General features: G+C 39.9%; 1 protein-coding gene and 1 pseudogene across 7 annotated transcripts; both read right to left on the reverse strand.

The window, feature by feature from the left end:
• Positions 1 to 407: 407 nt before the first annotated feature.
• Positions 408 to 22261, reverse strand: NFYB (nuclear transcription factor Y subunit beta). Of its 6 annotated transcripts, XM_015152549.3 has the most exons (9): positions 22162 to 22224; positions 19467 to 19551; positions 15762 to 15846; positions 12410 to 12503; positions 10138 to 10268; positions 6843 to 7040; positions 4542 to 4623; positions 3696 to 3775; positions 408 to 3096 (listed from the first exon to the last, which is right to left on the reverse strand). In XM_015152549.3, the coding sequence occupies exons 3-9, from the start codon at positions 15768 to 15770 to the stop codon at positions 3064 to 3066; spliced, it is 627 nt and encodes a 208-aa protein (XP_015008035.1). In that variant the 5' UTR covers positions 15771 to 15846; positions 19467 to 19551; positions 22162 to 22224; the 3' UTR covers positions 408 to 3063.
• LOC107000998 (small nuclear ribonucleoprotein F pseudogene) lies at positions 8721 to 9153 on the reverse strand (annotated as a pseudogene). Its single transcript, XR_013401295.1, has one exon. The product of XR_013401295.1 is annotated as a small nuclear ribonucleoprotein F pseudogene (transcript).
• Positions 22262 to 22592: the final 331 nt, after the last annotated feature.

The raw sequence follows: 22592 nt of genomic DNA on the forward strand, positions 1-22592 counted from the left end.
ATTTCTACTGCTGTAGAAGTCCTGTTAATTAGGCCCTCATTACTATATTCAATTAGAATTATTAAAGTTAATTGGTATTCCTTTAACTCACTAAGGCAACCCAGAAAACAGGCAATAAGGCATGTTTTTGAAGAAAGGAAAACACTGCACACGTAATACAGTGTAGGAGGGGAAAAAATACAAATAGCTTCAAACACTGTCATGCCAAAGTATGTGACATTAGGAAGGCAGCATTTAAAAAACAATCCTCACTGGACTCGAGGATTTTAAAGCATCTCTATTACAGTGAGGTAATGAGGACGGATAAATAGAAGCTACCTAAGACAGAAACTACCTAAGTCCCTTTCTTCTACCTGGAACTCACTCACGGAAACTCATTTCTCTCCTAGATACTCAAGAAAGCAATGTTTACAAAATTATAAAAAGCATTTTTATAATAGGTTAACATGGGAGCTTGCATACATAAGTTTCAGAGAAGAAAACATGACATTCAGTTAAATGCAACATGGGCCAAGGAAGACACAGACCCCAGCTCTGACAAGCATAAATTAGGATATTATACACCTGACACATTCAGAATGTCCATTTTCTTTCCCATCAGAGTTTGAAGTCCAACAACAATGAAGTCAATACAAACAAATGTGACCTGATTTTACCTGGTGTAAAGTTTTAGTTAGCAGTACTAGCAAATTACGAAGTTTGGAAATTTGTTGTAGTATATACTAATTTAAAATTTACTCAAATTCCTGGTTTTTTTTTTTGAGACAAGAGTCTCGCTGTATCACCCAGGCTGGAGTGCAGTGGCACAATCTCGGCTCACGTCAGACTCCACCTCCCAGGTTCAAGGGATAATGCCTCAGCCACCAGAGTAGCTGGGACTACAGGTGTGCACCACCAACCTGCTAATTTTTGTATTTTTTGTAGAGACAGGGGGTTCTCCATGTTGGCCAGGCTGGTCTCAAACTCCTGACCTGAAAGTGATCTGCCTGCCTCAGCCTCCCAAAGTGCTGGGATTATAGGCATGAGCCATCCCGTGCCTGGCCTCAAATTCCTTTTTTATCTTCATTGTCTACTTGAACATATATTAATCTGTAAACTAATTTTAGAGACAGTATCTGTTAATCAAAGACCAAGTGCTTTTACCAGTTATATAGTGACATACTGCTTGGATCAAGTGGAAAATATCTCAAAAACACACTCATAACGAAGTATCAAAAGCCTTAAAAGTTTACATATTTGGTAACCCAGCAATTCTAAGAATTTAAGAAAACAGTCATGGATGTACATGAGATTCAGTGAAGTGCTGTTTATAACTGTGAAAAGATGTAAATAGTCAAAATATCCAATAGAAGATTAAATAAATTATGGTTGAGTCATACAACAGAATAAGAAACCAATAAAAATGATGCAGAAGACTATGCATGACCTGGAAAAGATGTTCCCAATATATTGTTAAGTGAAAAAAGCAGGTTACAAAACGGTATGCACAATATGAGCCCATTTTTATAAAAATATACATATTTAGCAAAGTTAACGGACAAATGATATTTATCAAAATATTAACATTGGTTCTTTCAACATAGTAGGATGATTGTTGATTTTGCTTAACTACTCCCCCATTTTTTCCTATTTGAATTTACTATAATGAAGATTGCTTTTTAAATGGATAGTAGGAGATGAGGGCATTATTAACCTCTGATTAGCCCAAATATACTCCTAATGGTCCTTCTGGCAAAGTAAATGTTTCTATTCAGCCTATATCTGGGAAATTGCTTCGACCTTATAAATCTGAGTGTCCTTCAAAGATGATATTCACTCCAACTTCCTTTTAGGCAAACTATACAATAGCAATTTTTGATATTAAAAACTTAAAAAAAACCCTCAAGTTAATTAACACCAAAAAGAATAGATGAGAAAATACAAATCCTCACTTTTCAAAAAGAAACAATCCGAGTACATACTACTAAATTATACAAAGTTACATTATCTACGTTTAGTTTATTGCAAAGATGAAGACAACACACTAGAAGTTGGCAGCTTCTGCTTCACACCGTTCACAGCACTCACTCTGTTCTCCATTTCATTCACTCACCCATGCAAAAGGTCTATACACGCAATGACGTCTGATGTTTCTTGGTTTCCATAGTATAACAGGAAACGACATTTCAATTAAAAAGGTAAAATGAAGACATTTACCATCAGACTATAAAATTCCTCTTCCGTAAGAGGATACTATAGTACTTGAAGATATGATTTGAAACAAAATCATGTACCAAATGAAAGGGGCACCATTTCAAGAGCACTAGGACTACATTAAACTTAAATGTATTCCAACATTCTTAAAAATGTAACTCAAAACCAAATCTAGTCTTAAAAAAGCTCCAATAACTAAAACTACATTAACAGGCACGATGAACAGTGTAAACACTGTTAACGGGCACCAAGTTTAACAGGGCAGACAATATTTGCTTCTGCATTCACACTTATTCAATTACATTTTTCAAAAAAATGATGCTGCTTAAACTATTAATGTTTTACCAAAAAAAATAATTTTAATAAATACAGCAAATGCTAGAAATCTAGCTAGGTTATCATGCAAGGTATAACCAAGACAAACTCAAATTTGTAATAAAGGCAACTTGCATTCAAAATGAACTCTACCCTTATATTTTATTAAAAGGGCAAACATCATGAATTAACCCAGCTGCTTACTTGAATTACAAAAGTAACATGATTCAATATGAAAATAAGAAACTGTCTACAAATCTCTGACAGTAATAAATTGCAATATACAATGCATACAGGAGTCATACAGAGCAACAAACTCGTACAAAACAAAAATATTTTAATACCTTTAAAATCCAAATTTTTCTTTAAAATCATTCATGAAAAAGATTCTCAAGTCAGAATTAACACCTCAATTAGTCAAGCATCAGGAAGCTACATTACAGCTATTAATATACAAAGATACATCTTTTCACCAGTCTTTCCTTCTGATGTCTCTGTTCCAGAATCATACAGACTCTCATTTCTCTACACTCCCCATTCCATCATTTCTTCAGATCATGAAAACTGAATTTGCTGAACACCAGAAATCTAAGATTAGAAAATTTAAATTGGACAGAATTAAAGAAAAGGAGATTAAAAGTACAGTAACAAGTAAGTCTCCTTCCCATTTCTTGTGTATCTTTCTAGAAATCTCCTATGGAAATATGAACATATACTTATTTTTAACTATTAAGAGAACACTATATACAGTTATCTATATTGAGAAAACATAATTTTAATAACCTTTATCAGGTCCTTCATAATGTGTTGAAATTAACTATATCAATAGGTATAATCAAAAAAAAAAATTTTTTTTTTTTTGAGACAGAGTCTCACTCTATTGCCCAGGCTAGAGTGCAGTAGTGTGATTTCAGCTCACTGCAACCTCCACCTCCGGAGTTCAAGCGATTCTCCCGCTTCAGCCTCCGAGTAGCAGGAATTACAGGTACCCGCCACAACACCCGGCTAATTTTTGTATTTTTAGTAGAGACAGGGTTTCACCATGTTGGCCAGGCTGGTCTCAAACTCCTGACCTCAGGTGATCCACCCGCCTCAGCCTCCCAAGGTACTGGGATAACAGGTGTGAGCCACAGGGCCCTGCCAATACAAGCAAATTTTTTAAGCGTTTAAAATATAAAGGACTGTACCTGTTGATATGATGTTGTGTAAACCATAACATTTTGTTGTTGACCGTCTGTGGTTATTAAGCCAGCTGGTAACTGGTTAGCTGAAAGAAAAAAAATTAGTTAAAGAGGGAAAAGAACTGTATCTACTTTCTTGGGCTGAATCTTAAGGTTGTACCATTAATGTCTCATTATAATTCTGCCCCATATCAATGATGTAGTCTTGGACAAAATAATAAATCCTCCAATTTTCCATTTTAAAAAATGTTCCCTAAAAACCACATTATTTTATATTGCGTTTTTCAATTTTCCTATCTCTAACATGTACCTTAGCTAACTGCCCACGTGTACAAATCTGTAGACAGACTAGATGAAGTTTCTGATTCATGATTAAACTACACTATACCATGATGTTTGGCTGACAGCAACATATAACTGAGCAGCATACAGTTTACATATGAGAAATATATATAATGAGAAATTGACTCACCATAGCCCTTTTATTTCACCAATATGAAAACATGATAATTAAAAAAAAAAACAAACCTGAGTTCAAATTTATTTAAATCATAAGATTTTATATTACAAACTACAATTCCTTAATATTCCTACCTCATATGAATCTTCACCAAAAACTAGGGGCTACGGAACTCAGTCAGAACTATCAATGAAAGGTTATAATGTCTACAGAATTAAACTTTTCTACACTTATCACTCACCGACTTCAAATAAAAAGGCATGAACTGATAAGAACTATTTAAAATAGTGCTTTGTCAAAATACTCAGTGCTGACATTCCAAAAATACCATTAGACACTTAGTATGAATCACTGCTAACAATCTACATGACTTGTATTATAAGAATGCTTACTAAATGCCTCCTCTGTAAGCTCTTCACTTAGTCCATCTGTAGCTGTGACTGCTCCACCAATTCCCTTTTCTCCTTTCATAGCCTGAGGAAGGAAAAAAAAAAAAGTCACTGATATTCAAATGAAATTGTCTTCCAAACACGAATGCTTACTTATGCCTAAAATTAGGAGCTTCTATTATTACAAACTCTAAGCAGAGTATTTATTAACACTTCTGGTTAATTACATATGAAGAATGCTTTCAAAAGGCTAACTTCTAATATAAGCTGTAATCATTAACAAGACAGAGTAATGACCTAGAAAACAAAGTACAGATAAAAATAAATTATTCTAATTCCACACCATATCAAAGGGGTAAGAGAACTCTACTTACAGATGAAGAAATCTGCAAAATACCACCAATATTGAGCCTATAAATCTACAAATGATCCAAGTGATCACTTAAGTATATATATGCATCTCAGTCAACTGGGCAGTACTGCAGCAAGTTGAGAGTTAAAAATTCCTAAATTAGGCCGGGCACGGTGGCTCAAGCCTGTAATCCCAGCACTTTGGGAGGCCGAGACGGGCGGATCACGAGGTCAGGAGATCGAGACCATCCTGGCTAACACAGTGAAACCCCGTCTCTACTAAAAATACAAAAACTTAGCCGGGCGAGGTGGCAGGCGCCTGTAGTCCCAGCTACTCGGAAGGCTGAGGCAGGAGAATGGCGTGAACCCGGGAGGCGGAGCTTGCAGTGAGCTGAGATCCGGCCACTGCACTCCAGCCTGGGTGACAGAGCGAGACTCCGTCTCAAAAAAAAAAAAAAAATTCCTAAATTAGTTTGGCCAAATACCTCTAGGTTCCTATGATACTGAAGATTTGTAAAAATACTGTCAGGAATTTACACATTCTTTTCCTACTTCAATCATTCCATGCAAATATCACTAATTTAATGGGATTCAAACACTAAAGATATTAAGAATATATTTTGAAAGTAATGTGAATCTGACACCTAAGTTGGCATGTGGAAATAAATATGCTAAGCTCTACTCCTTTTCACAAAATCCATTCCTACAAGCAAAGATAAACCTAAGAATAGAAGAATTCAATCAATAATAAGAAAGACATGATTATACCTTCCTCTTTTTATTATCTATAAGACTCCAACCTTACTACTTTTAATGCTACTTCTTTTAAATTAACAATAGCAGCAAGAAGTAACATTAATGAGCACTGAACATTATTTATTTAGTCCCATCAATAATTCTATGATATAGGTACTCATTAGCCTCATTTTACAGAAGAGGAAACCAAGGCCTAAAGTAATTAAATAATCTGTCCAAGGCCACAGAATTTGCATGTGGCAGAGCTGGGCTTCAGCCTCCTGGTAGTCTGAATCCAAAGTCTGTGCTTTAAATCATTATATAACTATGCTATAGTTAGTAATAAACAAAGGGAAAAAGAAAGGACTTACTATTTAAGTACTGTAATATAAGTCAGTGATCCCCAAACCCCAGGCTGCAGACTGATGAGGGTCCGTGGCCTGTTAAGACCCCGGCCACACAGCAGGAGGTGAGGGTCTGGTAATCCAGCATTACCACCCGAGCTCCGCCTCCGGTCAGATCAGTGGCCATGTTAGATTCTCATAGGTGCTCGAACCCTATTGTGAACTGCGCATGCAAGGGATCTAGGCTATGCATTCCTTATGAGAATCTAACTAATGCCTGATGATCTGAGGTGGAACAGTTTCATCCTGAAGCCATCTGCCCCTCACACCCCTCCCCTGACCCCAGTCCATGGAAAAATTGCTCTCCACAAAACAGGTCCCTGGTGCCAAAAAGGTTAGGGACTGCTGATATAAGCAATTAAATAATTCTGAGAAATGTTACATAATTTACTACAAAATGAATTTTTTAAACAAATACTACATTTAAAAAGTTGAAGTAAATAACATCTCTTATTTTCTTAAAAGCACAAAGGGGGCCGGGAATGGTGGCTCACACCTGTAATCCCAGCACTTTGGGAGGCCTAGGCAGGTAGATTACCTGAGGTCAGGAGTTTGAGACCAGCCAGGCCAACATGATGAAACCCCGTCTCTACTAAAAATACAAAACTTAGCCGGGCATGGTGGCACATGCCTGTAGTCCCAGCTACTCGGGAGGCTGAGGCAGGAGAGTTGCTTGAACCCGGGAGGCAGAGGTTGCAGTGAGCCGAGATCTTGCCACTGCACTCCAGCCTGGGCAACAGAGCGATACTCCATCTCAAAAAAATAAAAAAAGAAGAAGGAAAAAAAAAAGCACAATGGGAGACATTTTATTTACCTCTCTGAATTTCTGAAGGTATAATTTCAGAGGTTCCACATAACTGTCAAAGCCTAAGGTAGACATAGCAAAGAGAATATCTTCTCCATTGATTGTTTTCCGTTTCTCTTGATGGCACCTTTCGCTTGCCTCAGATGTTATAAAGCTGATGAACTCACTCACACACTCTTGAACACATTCTTTGGCATCTTTTGCAATCTGAAGAGAAAATCATAGGTAAATTACAGAAACTATAACCATCACCTTCCTAACAACCTACAAAAATAAAAGCCTATTCAGAAGAACACATCTTCACCTGATGACTATTTAATCTCGTAAATATATGTTGTAACATTAACACAATGTGTGCTATCAAAAGTCCACACCTGAGTCACAATAAAAACTAAAATACAACTGAAAGAAGCCTTGACAACTATTTACAGAAAACAAGTCTAATTTAGATATAAAAGAGCACCAGGCACGGTGACTCATGCCTGTAATCCCAGCACTTTGGGAGGCTGAGATGGGCGGATCACGAGGTCAGGAGTTCGAGATCAGCCTGGCCAACATGGCGAAACCCCATCTCTACTGGAAGTACAAAAAATTACCCGAGCATGGTGGCAGGTGCCTGTAATTGCTGTTACTCAGGAGGCTGAGGCAGGAGAACTGCTTGAACCCAGGAGGCAGAGGTTGCAGTGAGCTGAGATTGAGCCACTGCACTCCAGCCTAGGCAAAAAGAGTGAGACTCCGTCTCAAAAAAAAATTTTTTAATATTTAAAAAGATATAAAACAGCAATCACTGGATGTTCCTACCACCCCACAGAGGATGAAAACTCTTACTAACCCAGTACCCCTGGAAAATCAATTCCACCATGCATATTTTGTGGGTGACTTAGGTACCACTTCTCTGCCCTAGCAGAGAAGTGAATTCACAAAAAGCTTGGAAAAGAGAGAAATAATAATATATGGTGACTGACTTTATTATTATTTGGGATACACAGTGTCAGATACAGGTTTTGAGTTTACTAAAAAGCCTGCCTAAAGAAGCACACATCTGCCACTTCATTATAAAAACAATTTTTCCCTTAAGGGTCTGGGGGTCTAAAAATGAAACTCCAATGGATTAATCAAGCAACTGCAAAACCACCTGTAACAGCAATACCACTCAAAATCCCTGCTGAAACACACTGTCTTTCACTGCCATGCCTATTTTACATACTGGAGAAAGTAAGCAAGAACTGCACAAATGCAGTCAAGCAAGATAATGTGAGCCACATATGTAAGTTTAGATTCTCTAGTAGCCATATCAAAAAAAAAGTAAAATTAATTTTAATATATTTAACCCAATATATCAAAATTATTACCATTTAAACATAGAATCAATTTTTAAATGAGAAATTTTAATTCTTTTCTTCATACTAAGTCTTCAAAATCTGGTGTTTCAAATTTGCAGCGCATCTCCCTTCAGACCAGCCACATTTCAGGTACTTCTGAGCACATGGCTTGTGGCTACGGTACTGACCAGTGGCAGCCATAGCCTATGTAAGCAATAATCAGCATTTGTGCTTTTTTTCCCTTAAAGCATAAGGACAAAATTCTCAAACTGAAAGTTCTAGGCTTAGTGATGTATTTTAATAGTATATTTATTTGCAAGCTTTATTACTTCCATAAGTCTTTTTAAACTATAAAATGACAGAAAAATTACCAATAGAAAATGATATAAAACATGTGAATTTTAATTCAGACTAAGTGATGAGCAGTGACAATGAGTTTTTAAAAGTTCTAAGACAAAACTACTTAAAAAAAAAAAAAGTAACAGTTTAAATGTATCTTAGTATCTATAATTACGTAAAAATAGCTGTTTCCAAATACCAGAATTTGTTTTGGAAAATTCTTTTTTTTTTTTTTTTTGAAAAACAACAAATCTTTATTGTCTAGAAATATATATATAAAAAAAAAATCCCCAACAAAAGATGCTATTCTCTCATTTCCCCATCTTCTTCCTCTTTTTCCACACCTCTGATATAAAGGACATTATTACACCTTATTAAAACTTCACCCAGATGTCCAGACAAAGCTCCATCTATGTATTCTTCTGTATTTGCAAGCTGCATGTTCATGTAGCCATCTACAGATACCAGATAGCCCTTGTACTCCATTCCCCACTTAAGTTTCACCATCACTGGCTTTCCTGTTAGTCCATTGAGGAAAGGTTTGGGATTGAGGGGTAAACTCATCGTAACCACGGCCGAATATTGCAGGCTACTCACTGCCGACCAGGCTGCCGCTTGTCTCTCGTGACTACAGCAGGTACCCCAGGTCCCGAGCCGCTGAGTTTTGTTTTGGAAAATTCTTGTTACACCTATATCAGACCAATATGACCTAAATTTGCTGCAACATTATGCAAGTTACAGCTTCAGGCTGAGTACAGCGGTTCACACCTGTAATCCCAGCACTTTGGGAGGCTGAGGTGTGTGGATCACCTGAGGTCGGGAGTTCGAGACCAGCCTGACCAACATGGAGAAACCCCGTCTCTACTAAAAATACAAAATTAGCCAAGCATGGTGGCACATGCCTGTAATCCCAGCTACTAGGGGAGGCTGAGGCAGGAGAATCGCTTGAACCTGGGAGGCAGAGGTTGCGATGAGCCAAGACTGCGCCATTGCACTCCAGCCTGGGCAACAAGAGTGAAACTCCGTCTCAAAAAAAAAAAAAGTTACAGCTTCATACACCCAAACCTGATAGTTCTGACAACGTACCTATTTTTTAAAACAGTCGGGACAGGCACGGTGGCTCGTGTCTATAATCCCAGCACTTTGGGAGGCCGAGGCAGGCGGATCACCTGAGGTCAAGAGTTCAAGACCAGCCTGACCAACATGGAAAAACCCCATTTGTAGTAAAAATACAAAATTAGCTGGGCATGGTGGTGCATGCCTGTAATCCCAGCTACTCGGGAGGCTGAGGCAAGGGAATTGCTTGAACCTGGGAGGCAAAGGTTGCAGTGAGCCGAGATTGTACCATTGCACTTCAGCCTGAGCAACAAGAGTGAAACTCTGTCTTTTAAAAAAAAAAAAAACAGTCTAAATTCTATTTTATCTGCCTCCAATAAGTGGGAGAGGGGAGAACATTTAGGGACATGACAGAATTGAAAATGGGACACCATTCAGTAACTGTGTATGTAGACATGAAAGAAATATTTGATTTGCCGAAAGCCTGAATGATTGACATCAACAGCTAACTGTACCCATGACCTATGAATTTATGTAGTTTCGTGTTTCCCTTGTAAAAACCTAGTTAAATTTCTCCTTTACATTACCTTTCCCGTTTGAGGTATGGCATTTTTCATTATCCTAGCCACATTTGCTATTGGAAGATATATATCTTGTTCTCTGAAACTTTCTTTTGAACCATTTGTGTCCTCATGATCATTCATGCTGTCCTCAGTATCTAAAGAAATAAAAATATTTAGGTTTAAAGCTTCTTATTATTTCTATTTCAAGATAGAAAAAACTACCAAAAAGATCCACAGAATAAAATCATTCTGGTTCATCTCTTAACCCTTATTTAGGGATTAGGATAGCAAGTCTCTTCATAATTTTTACAGAGCCAGAACTGAACTTTTTTTATTAATTTCAGATTCACTGCCTAGAATGCTTTTTATCCTCTAATATATCTGCTAAAATTCTACTGGCCCATTCTCCAAAAATCTCAAATAACATCTCCATAGCACCTTCAAAAATGATCTTTTCATAAAATGTAAGTGTTTCTCTATGCCTTTTCTCTTACACAGTTTTAGAATTTTTATTATTCCTCATTTCTCCTATTAGATTTTTGCTACTTGATGTCATGAATCAGCTTTGTGTTTCCTACAGCTTGGTATAGCACCTTCCACAGAGTAGGTACTCATAAATATTTATTGCATGACTTAGCTATAAAACGTACAGACTGTAACCTATGGCTATTTCAATATTATTAGATTAAGAGGTTGTATGTTTCTCTAAACCCAAGTTTATATAATATATAAACTCATTTATGTAAAAGTCTATATAAAACTTTTTTAAAGTTGATATAAAGTTGTCTTGTCTATATAAAGTTTATATAAAATTCTATAAAGAATAGAAAAATTGGATTTGAATATTACTGATCCAGTTGGATTACTAATGTAACTAGTTTTTGAACAAAGCTATAGCAGTGATCCAACTGTTCATACAAGTGACTTTGTGAATTATATAAATTTAGCTATAACTGAAGCTTGCGCAGTACCAATAACATCCTTTTATGACTAAATGCAGTATCCTGTAAGTAAACTGCCCACTCTTCATATGTACTAAGTAAGTAGGCAAGGCACCTAAGTTGATTCAATTTACGTTTTTGTGTGTTTAAAATGATGTTATCAGAATTAATTTATTTGAATATCTGTTTCAGGATGAAATTAATCCCTCTGGCAAGTTTCTTCTAAAAATATATCTCAATTTTTAAAAATTTTACAAATCAAGTCAGGCGTGGTGGCTCATGACTATAATTCCAGCACTTTGGGAGACTGAAGCAGGTGGATCACCTGAGGTCATGAGTTCGAGACCAGCCTGACCAACATAGCAAAACCCTGTCTCTACTAAAAATAAAAAAAATTAGCTGGGCATAGTGGTGGGCGCCTGTAATCTCAGCTAATGGGCAGGCTGAGGCAGGAGAATCGCTTGAACCCAGGAGGTGGAGGTTGCAGTGAGCCAAGACTGCACCACTGCACTCTAGCCTGGGTGACAGAGCAAGACTCTATCTCAAAAAAAAATTTTCTTCTTACAAATCAAAATGCCACAAAAGTAAATTATTTCTGATAGGCCAACATAATTTTGGTTTTGTTTTTTTGAGACACTTTGTCACCCAGGCTGGAGTGTGCAGTGGTGCAAACACGGCTCACTGAAGCTTCTACCTCCCAAGTTCAAGTGATTCTCCCACTTCAGCCCCCAGCCCCCTAAGTAGCTGGGACCACAGGTACATGCCACCAAGCCCAGCTAATTTTTTAATTTTTTTGTAGAGGTGGGGTTTCACCATGTTGCCCAGGCTGGTCTCGAACTCCTGAGCTCAAGTGATCTGCCCACCTTGCTGTCCCAAACTGCTGGGATTATAGGCATGAGCACCACACTGAGCCAACACTACCATTCCAATACCTGACATAGTTCAAAGTTAATACTGAATGAAAACCAAAAATAAATCAAAAGTGCAAGAAATACAATAGCTAGAAATTTAACTCACCCTCTAAATAATTATTTTAGTTACCCTATCAATTGATTATAAATTTCTCATATTTAACATTTAAACAAGAAGTCGGTAACAAATTTCAAAAGAAACTGTACAGGTTTTAGACAAGGTGTATTTTTATAGTAAAAATGTTTTCAAGGACTCATTCTTTTGAAGACTATTTCTAATAGAAATAGCATGGTATGCCTTTTTAGACTTTCTCATTGAACTGTAACACAAGACTGTAAATTTTCCTATAAAGACAAAAGTAACCTAGAACACTGTATTAATTAAATGTCCACTTTCTAACTTGCTTCATCTTGTGAATTTGGTTCTAACTGTGGCTTGCTTACCATCATGAGGCTGTATAACATAATGACTTCCTCCAATATAGTCTGCAGAGATTCCTAGTTGAGAAGCATCTGTTGTAGAACTGTCACCATCCATCTATGAGGAGAAAAACAGGTTTTCAATACTTTTCAAAGTACTAACAAACGTAACAGATTCAACACTTATAAACTGTCACAGGATGATGGGTCAATTATACTTTTCATAGCCTTTAGCTTACTAAAAGAGAATTTGTATTTCTTTTTTAAAAAATTAATTATTTTTTTGAGACGGGGTCTTACTCTGTCGCCCAGGCTGGAGTGCAGTGGCATGATCACAGCTCACTGCAGCCTCAACCTCCCAGGCTGAAGCAATCCTCCCACCTCAGCCTCCAGAGTAGTTGTACTACAGGGATGCACCACCACGCCTAGCCAATTTTTTTGTATTTTTAGTAGAGACGGGATTTTGCTATGTTGCCCAGGCTGGTCGGGAACTCCCGGGTTCAAGCAATTCGCCTACCTCAGCCTCCCAAAATGCTGAGATTACAGGCATCAGTCACCACAACCAGCCTATATTTCTTGATTTGGAAACCTTCCCACAATTTGTCCACGATTCAAGATTTTCCTATCCATCTTCCCTAAGTGATAAGCAGAAGGCCAATAACGACAAGGAAACGAACGTAAACCATATGCCTCTTTCTTTTCAAGTGCATAATCTTCAAATATAGTACCACAGGCAACCCTGACTTACAACCTAATTTATCCCTGGAATGATGATCAGCTTAATAAAGCTGGACACAGTGTCACGCGCCTGTAGCCCCAGATACTCAGGAGCTGAGGCAGGAGGACTGCTTGAGCTCAAGAGTTCCAGACCAGCCTGGTCAATGTAGTGAGAACCTCTTAAAAAAAAAAAAAATCAGCTTAAGTCATCAACTGGAATCTACCTGTATCTATCACTTCCAGCTCTCCAGCTAAACCCTGATTTTCCTTTTGCTCCTGCTGCAAACTTTCTTTGCTTTCTCATAGAAGTTCCAAAATAGACAATATCTCCGTTCAAACTGTTACTTGGTATAAGAAGCATGTGGATTCCCTGCACAATTCTGTACCTAGGCAAGCCAAAAGTACACCCATGTTTTGAATGAGCCCATAAACTCTTGATTCTAGTCAAAGGTTAATTTTCTCTCCCCATGCCAAGTCAGGGTCAGGTGTGGCTCATGCCTGTAATCCCAGCACTTTGGGAAGCTGAGGTGTGAGGATCACTGGGGCCCACAAGTTCAAGATTAGCCTGGGCAACACAGTGAGACCCTGTCTCTAAAAAAATAAAAATTTAAAAAATTAGCCAGGTGTTGTGGCATGTGCTTGTAGTCCTAGCTACTTGAGAGGCTGAGGTGAGAAGATCACTTGAGCCTAGGAGGTTGAGGCTGCAGTGAGCCGTGATCACGCCACTGCACTCAAGCCTCAGTGGCAGAGTGAGACCCTGTCTCAAAAAAAAGGAGGGGTCAGGAAGATCTGTGTATAAAGATAGGAAAATTACCTGCATAGACAAGAATAAGAGTTAAAATTCCTATTTAAAAAAAAAAAAAAAAAGCCTGCTTAATTAATTTTGCTGAGAGCTAAAAGAATGCCAAGAGGGAAAGTCTGGAAAAAAGTAAATCATAAGCCCTGAACTGGCTCAATTCAATTTCACCAACATGGCAGATTCTAGAAGGCTTTCTATTTTGCAAATACTACTACTCAAAATAAGATATCCGTGAGAGAAAAAAATTTAAATGCATTATCTGAATAAAAAGTATAGCAAAAATCAAGTGTAATTCATATACACTTTCAGGCTGAACAAAAAAGAGAAATTTGACCGTTCATTAAGGCCCAGGACCCAGTATAAACTTGATGTTATTAACTGTAAAATTTCAGTCCTTGTATAACACATGTCTTCTCCATCTCTGTTGGATTTTTATTTAATATTAAAATACTGGGCTAGTTTTCAGGTCTTCAATAACATGGCATTTCTTTCATACATCTGTTGACTGTGATGCCTAATATAACTGTAGATAGAGACACATTTCTGTAATTTATATAGTTGTTTTAAGGGGGTAGAAAATAGAATTCACAGACCTTTAATAATCTGTGAACACAGGGTACCTATTTGATACTTTTTAGTAGCCTCTAAGAAGTAAAAAACAAAGTCAGTGACCTGATTCTGACTCTCCTACCGATCCCCTGAAAATAAACATCCCTGCCAATTAAATGTATTTCCATATAAAATGTAAATAACAATACCACCCTCCCCATCTTAAACTAACACAAATGAATGTGAAACATTGCCTGAAAATCAAATGCTATTTTGATTCTAAAATGCTAACATACTAGGAGAGTATCCTTTAATAGACATGATGATGGATTTTTTTTATAGCCATAAAAGAATGGTCAATTATGATAGCTGTGAGTTGACTAGCTTTTACAATGACCTAAGGAAGATCAAGGTGCAGGAGACAGGACCAAAGTGGTTGTTTCAGAACCTACAATTGGAAACAAAACTTTGATTGGGGCGGGGAGGGCAGGCAGTGGGTTGGGAAGAATAACAGAAATTCTTTCCTGAATGAGTGTTTACATGATACCGTAAATCTTTTAAAATTGGCTATGAGCAAGACACTGTTCAAATAACCAAGCGGATCTGGGAGATGAATTAATTTAGAAATATAACACAAACAAAGGTATTAAAGGGAAAAAGTTTAAATCATATTATCTTGTCATGCACTGGAATTAGCAACAAGATTATCATTTGGACTAACAGCATTAGCCTCTCTAAACCTCAGTCTTCTAAAAGTGAAGATACAAGTATTTCCTAGAGTTGTCAGAATTAAAGAAAGACTAGAAAGCTGCTAAAGACAGTGTTTGGCACGTAGTGTACCCCACAGACATTCAATCTCATCCTCCCTCCTTTGAAGAGAAGCCGCACATCATCTGCTTAACTGTATGTGTCTTCGGTTCCACAAGTTTTAGCTTTCTATCATTTCACACCTTCTGTCTTCCTTTCCTCTATCATTCTACCATTAAAATCCTGCCCCAGACTTTAATCCCAGTGTTCTCTATCCTCCTTGAATCTTTCTGATTTATCCTTTCTGCAATTCAAAAACAAATGTTCTGTTCTTTAAAGCTCTATGGCACTTAGTACCTTTCACTCAATAAATCAGCCTAATCTTTGATGCCTAGAATATGCCAGCCATTCGCCTATATATAAGAATGATGGGAAAAAACTTGCTAGATGCATCCCAAAGGTTTTTTCTAGGTCTAAAACATCCTATAAAAATTTATAAAACAGACTGTAGATTTTCAGTAAGCCAGTCAACAAATATTTACTGAGTGAGCGCTTAGTATTTACCAGGTCCATGCTATGTGCTGGTCACGTAGCTGTCAACAACAGACAAGGTCTCTGTCCTCAGCTTGCAGGACAAATGTTACATAACCTGGGAGGCAGGGTGAAGGGGTAGAGAACACAGCCTATTAGTCCTTCCAGGACACAGGCTCTGGAATCGAATCACCTAATTTGAATTCCCTGCCCCTTACCATGAGACCTTGAGCAAGCTGAATGAGAACAAGACTTAACCTCCCAGGGCTCCTGTACAGGTTAGGAGCTAATCCATGTAAAGACAGCATAGTACAATGGGCATACTCAGTAAGTGGTATATATAGCTATTAAAATAATTACAAATAATTAAGTAATTGCTAGTGCCAAGTACGAAGAAAAACAAAGATGTTTTGTTATGTGCTATGTGAGTTTACTCCAAAAGGTACCTCACTAGTCTGAGGGGTCAAGAAAGGCTATCTTAGGAAATGACATTGAAAATGAGACTGAAAGGTGAATAGAAATCAGTCAGACAAAAAGAAAGGTGTGAAACAAATGTTCCAGGCAGAGAAAACCAAGAAATACAGTACTGGTGGATTGGAAGGAGCTAAGGAGGGGCTAGATCAAGCAGTGTCCTGTGGATAAGAGGAAATCAAAGAAGAGTTTTAAGCAGAAGAGCACAAACCATATTTAAAAAAAAAAAAAAAAAAATCCCTCTGGCTACAGTTCAGTACAGAAACCGACCTGGAGGGGAGCACAAATAGGCACAGAAGACCAGTGAGGACTATAATGCTGTAGTCAGGGCATGACTTCAGGCAAGATAATGATCATTTTAGCATCAGGTCCAGGCGAGAGCGCTGGAGATCAAGAGAAGCAGAACAACTAGACAGCTTTTTAGTAGGTGACTCGGTGATTGACTGATAGAGCTACAGGAAGACCAAGGATAATGCTGGGATTCTTGCAGCTAGAGAGACAGACAGCTGTCACCACAGAGAATAGGAGAGGAAAGGGAGGGGAGTGCTGGACAGCGCAGAGCCTAGCTGAAGCTAATGACCGTGAATTTACAGTGGTGCCAATATGTCCAGTGTGACACTTGAAAGGCCTGATACGAGAATACAAAAGAGAAAGTGTTGGATTTCACCCAGGTAATGAGGCTGGAAGAGCACAGCATGTAGGATAATGACAAGGGGACAATGATGAATCGTTAGACCCAAGGGAATGGATAAATATGGACAAAGAGTGGTTAAATCCCAATAAATTCATTTTAATGACTATTCTAATTATTTAGTTGAATTGACAGATTTTTGAAAATATGATGTGAAATAAACAGGTAGCGGGCTAAGCTAATAAATCTTTATTCTTTTTTTTGATGTAGCCGTACTTAAACTATGCTAATAATTTGTTCCACAAACAAATACTGCCCTCTTTAATGTTTACATTTATTGAACACTTTCTAAATACCTCATGCAATGTTCACAAGCCTGTGACGCAGGTGAGAAAACTGAGGTACATGAGGCTAATAATTTGCATGAGGTGACACAGTAAATGGGACTAAAATCCAGGGCCTCAGATGCCAACTACTCTCTACAGTATTCCTGCCTAGTTTTTCATGTAGTTCTTACACCTATTTCTTTAATTTGTCCCCTTTACATTCTAAGGCTACTGATTATACGTTGAAAGCACTGAAATTAGCTTCTCAAACCAGGATGGTGTTTGTGAGATGGTAAAGAAGCGCACCCTGGACAACGGTGAGGAGCACTGGCTCTTAGGACCAATTCCGTGGGTTTGAAGCTTGGCTCCCCGTTTATGAGTTCTCTTTGTTTTCAGCTTCCCCATTTTTAAAGTGATGTTACTATGAGGAAGCTCTTGTATTAAAAAGTACTTAGCAAAGTGCAAGATACATAGTCAGAACTCAACAAATGTAATCTTAATACTGCCCCCTCAAATACGGTTCTCATTATTCTTCCAGGCAGAGATTCCTCTCTCTTAATTTACCCTTTTATCTGTTTTCTGGGTTACATTCCTTTTATCTCTCTGAGGATAAGAAATAATACAAAGATTCCTCTTCTCTAACGTATCTTCGATCCTCCTTACCAGCTCCTTCACTCTTCCTTAAACATGCTTAGTCTCCCTCATTAAGCACACAGAAGTACACAGAGATATATAAAATCTTAATTCTGCCCCATACCCTTGCCTAGCTACCATTCTTGCCCTGAGAGTTGTTAAGAAACCTCTTCATTCCTATTTAAACTCCTGAACATGTACTTTTTAACCCCAACCCAGAATGAAACCACTCTTCAAAGCTGCCAGTGATCTTGTCCTCATCCTACTTGACTGTTCTTTGTAGTACTGGCTACTGCTGGCCACATATATTTATGCTTGGAATTCTCTCCTGCTCTGATTTCCAAAGCAATATTCTTTCCTCCCCACCCCCTAATTGTTAACATCACCCAAGGTTCTCCTTCTCTTTCTTCCCTTATTTTAATGAACTCACTAAGTATCACTTCTATGCTCATACATTCCAAATCTACAACCAATATCCTGCTTGCCACTCAAGCAACCCATGCCTGTACAGCATGTCTAATATCCCATCACTGCAAATTTAAGATATTGGGAAATGAAACTTACCTTCCCCCGTCCCCTGCAAGGGGGCAAGGAGGGAGATTTCCCTTTCCACTACCGTAATTCTGCTAAGAAGAATACCAGTCTTTCACGCTGCCCAGCTAAATATACCAGCATCATCTTAGGTTCTTCCATCTCCTTCAAGCTCTACCTCATCTATTACCTCTCTAAAAATGTCTCCTAGATATGCTTTCCCTTTCCTGTTTCCACTGGATTACTACCCCAGCCCATCTTAACATACTGGTGTAAGGCTAATCTCACCACAACACCACTTCTATACTCTTGAACCTATTCTCAAAGGTTACTAAAGGCCTCCTGTGTCAAATCCAAACCTCATTTTCGTGACTTCACATGAGCAGATCGCACATTTAACCTAATCAAACTTGTTTCCTACTTTTCTCTATCTTCATGGTTAATAAAAATCTTTGTGCTAGAATGTGCTTTATTTAGGGATCACTGAGTGCATTTCTTTCATTTTAGGAGTGAAGCAACCATGGCTGGCCCAAAGCTGTAACACGCCTGCCCCAGGTTAGAGATACAGTAGCACATCCAGAATTAAATATCCAGAGGGGACAAGTGCTTTCTCTTTCCTACATTATCCTTTGAGATCTACCCTGGACCATGCACCTCTACTCCCGATCCCCACTTAAGTTGCCCATCCTGCCACCAGGCTTTTGCTTTTGGCGATACCCTTCACCAATCCACTCCCACCCTCTATTTCAAGGCTCAGTTCAAGGTCTGCAGGATCCCTCTGTGACATTCCCAAGTATCCAGGCCCATCACGCCTTTCTTCCCACATCTACTGCACTTAAGAGTTAGCATTTTCCATTCTGGGCATAACTGTCCCCTAAGTATTCAATTAACTGGCTAAACAGACAGCCCCTTTACAGCCGGGACAGGTTACCCTGTAGCCTCAACAGCACTTAGGGACCCATGGGAAATAATATATGCAAAAAGCTGAAAATAAGGAAGCAACAGGAATGAACAGAGGTACTGTCTGACTAGACTTGAAACGCATTCATTCTACCAGGCACCTCCAGTATAAATCAGTTATAATTTTATTTCCAGCCAATTACTATTCAAATCTAATTAACAACCAAAATGGTAAAACATACTTACTGTCATGAAATACTGTCAGAACCGTGTTGTCAGTGGTGCTGAAGAATACCTGTCTAAAAAGGTGTTTAATCTTTGTGATTTCAACCTAAAAGATAAACATCTATTAGGACCTAACATCTATCAGTAGTAAAAAATATATCAAATGTATCACTTACAGGCTTTTTTTCTCATAAAATTAAAGAGGGCATGTACAATTTTGACTACGATTCATAATCCATGGAGTGCATGGTATAAAATAGTATAAAAAGGCATCATCCAATAAATGTTTGTTGACTTGAAAGATTTATTTTGGAGAACTTACAAACAAGTTAATTCCATGGGGAAAGGAGAAAATGGATTTTCCAACATAACCCTGAATTTAGCCATATTCATCATAAACATTCATTACAATACACCAAATAGGGACCAAATTATATAATATGCAAGACGCCAAAAATTACACATCTAAATCACTTAAAACATTAACACCCAAGACGCAAATACACCCCTTATCAACTTAATTTTTTGGTGGCGGTTTTCTTACATGTTTCAGAGTAACATTTAGGCATTCTATCGCTGAAGAGGAGGAAAAAATTATCTGAGAATATAATGCTTTCCAATTAAGAATCTCAGATTATACTGTAATGAAGATACATTCTGCACTGGGAGTATATCAAAAAAGCAACACAATCAAGACCCTTATTTATAATTTTGAAGCACCACCATTTTTGACTAAAATTGCATCGAAATAGCACTTCAGTCTCACTGTAAGGCATAAATAGCTGAACAAATTAGTATCAATTGCAGTGTTACAAGTTTCATTTCTCATTTGTTCCCTTCTCTTTTTCAAAGGAAACAATTAAATGGGTGAGGGGTAGGATGCCAAAACAAAAACACATCCTTTCAGTGTTAATTTTAAAGGGAGAAGACATACTGATATGCATCCAAGCATGAAATCTAGCAAACAGCAGAAAAAATTGTAGCCACTGAATTGAATGTTTTTAATGCCACTAAAAGGGTCCAGGTAGCAAAGACTGCTTGACATTTGCTATAATATTAAAAGTAACTTATAATTTATTTTCAAATATTAATAGTATCCTCTAACCCCAAAACTGCTCAGAAAAGTCCTTCCTTGTAACGAGAAATGTTATTTTTTTAAAGGGTGTCTTTGAAAAAATAAGCCCTCAGAACACTTAAAATATGGGAGCTATATTTATGTATTTTGCTTGGAATGGGGGAGGGGGGTATGGACAGGGGAGTCACACCACACTCCCTCACCCAAAGAGTTGATTCAGTATATATTTAGATTCAGTACATTAAAGAAAAACACGGCCACCTCATATGGTATATATTTTCTTAAGGGCAGGTTGATATATGTAAAAGCTCAAGGGAATGCATACATCTGTTTAATGTTTGAAGAAATGCAAATTTGTATCCAAGAAAAGCAGTAGTCCCTTCCTCCACCCTCCATTCTTTGGCATCAACAACCAGAGTTTTGCATCAATATACAGTAATCCTTAAATTAAGATACAAGAGCAGCGCAGGGAAGGAATAATTTGCCTTTTAAGGAATTTTGGTTAAACTTTCAATACTTTACAAATAAAACCCCCACTGATTAGTGCCACTGATATTGATCCGTTTGCTTTCATCACTTTATGTTGCTGATTAGTTTCCATACTAAGAGAGATGAAACCACCCCAGTGATTTGTGGCACGAACCACGGAACTATGGGGTCCATGCGGGTTAGTGGGATGCCATTTTTTTTTAAAGGTCGCAGGCTACCTAACCTTAAATTATCCCGTTAGAGTGCTTTGAGCGAGATTATGATTTGTGGGTGCTCTGTAATTCTTTGTTCTCTAAGACTACCGTTCCTTAAGGCCCTGCATATCCTCCCGCCTCCCACCACTAATGATTAAAACCTTAGTCCAATCCGAAGGGCTTCCTTCCCACCTTCGGGGCAAGTCCTGGGACCGCAAGCCGCCAGATGGCTGCATTCTTTACGCGCAAACCAGACTGCGGGGAAGCCAAAGCCATGCCTTCCTCCCCACGCAGGTGCCTGGGTGGCCCCAGCCTCACGGCCCGGTCCGGGCGACCTGTCAGCCCTGCGAGTGCCGGGAGGCCGCCCCCAGAGCGCATCCCCTGACTCGCCCGGCCGCCCCGGCCCCCGCGCCCAACGCCTGCCTCCCGCCCGCCGCGCGGCCCTCGGGATGTGCGGGGAGACAAAGCGCCGGGCCCCACCACAGCCCCGCGGGCGGGAGGGGGGCGCCCCCGGGGGCCCGCGCCGCGGCCGGGGCTACGGGGCCAGGGCCCGCGCCGCGTCTCCCGCCCCTCCGCCGGCTCCCCGCACAAAATGGAGCCGGCCCGGGAAGCCGTCGAGAGCGGGGCCCCGACGCAGCCCCGCGGCCCCTCCTCGGCCTCGGGCCCGGAGCTCAACGGCGGCGAGCGGGAGGCGGCCTGGCCCGCGTCCCGCCGCTCCTCAGCCCGGCGCACAAAGAGCCGCGCCGCGGCCCCGCGCCCGCTCCCCGGCCCGGCCCGCTGCGGGAGCGGCCTCGCAGGCGCGGGCCCCGGCCCCGGCCCGCGCGGGAGGGCGGGAGGCGAGTGCCCCCGGCCGCGGCGGCGTTGGCGGCGGGGACGGCGCCGGGAGGAGACGGACATTTCATTCGAGCTAAAGTGGAGTCGGTTTAGGAGCGATCATTGGCCGAAGCGAGACACAAACCTCCAATGCAGCCCTGGTTGGCTCCCGTCTCCAATCGGCTGTTTGGTTGGACAGAAAATGGCTGCGAAGGAACCAGTCCCAGCGCGGAGCTCCGCTTCCAGGACTCGGCCTCCCCTCCCTCCGCCGCGGGCCGCTTCCCTCGGCGCGACACCCTCCCTCCGCGCCGCCCGCGCGCCCGCCCGCCGCGGCTCCGCCCCGCCCCGCCCCCGGCCCCGCCCCGCGCTCCTATGAGGCCGCCGCGCAGCTCCGGATCCCGCTCCTTTTGGCGCGAGGTCTTCTAGGGCCCGGCCCGGGCGCGCCGTTCGGGTCTAGGCGGGCCTTCTTCCCTGTGCTGACCCGGGCCTGTGCCAAGCGGGATCTCTCGGGCCTCCCTCTCCTTGTCACCCCTTCCCCTGCCACGTGAAGGTGTCTCAGCCGCCTGAGCTCAGCCT

This window comes from Macaca mulatta, chromosome 11 (genome assembly GCF_049350105.2).
Source record: "Macaca mulatta isolate MMU2019108-1 chromosome 11, T2T-MMU8v2.0, whole genome shotgun sequence".
Lineage (NCBI taxonomy): Eukaryota > Metazoa > Chordata > Mammalia > Primates > Cercopithecidae > Macaca > Macaca mulatta.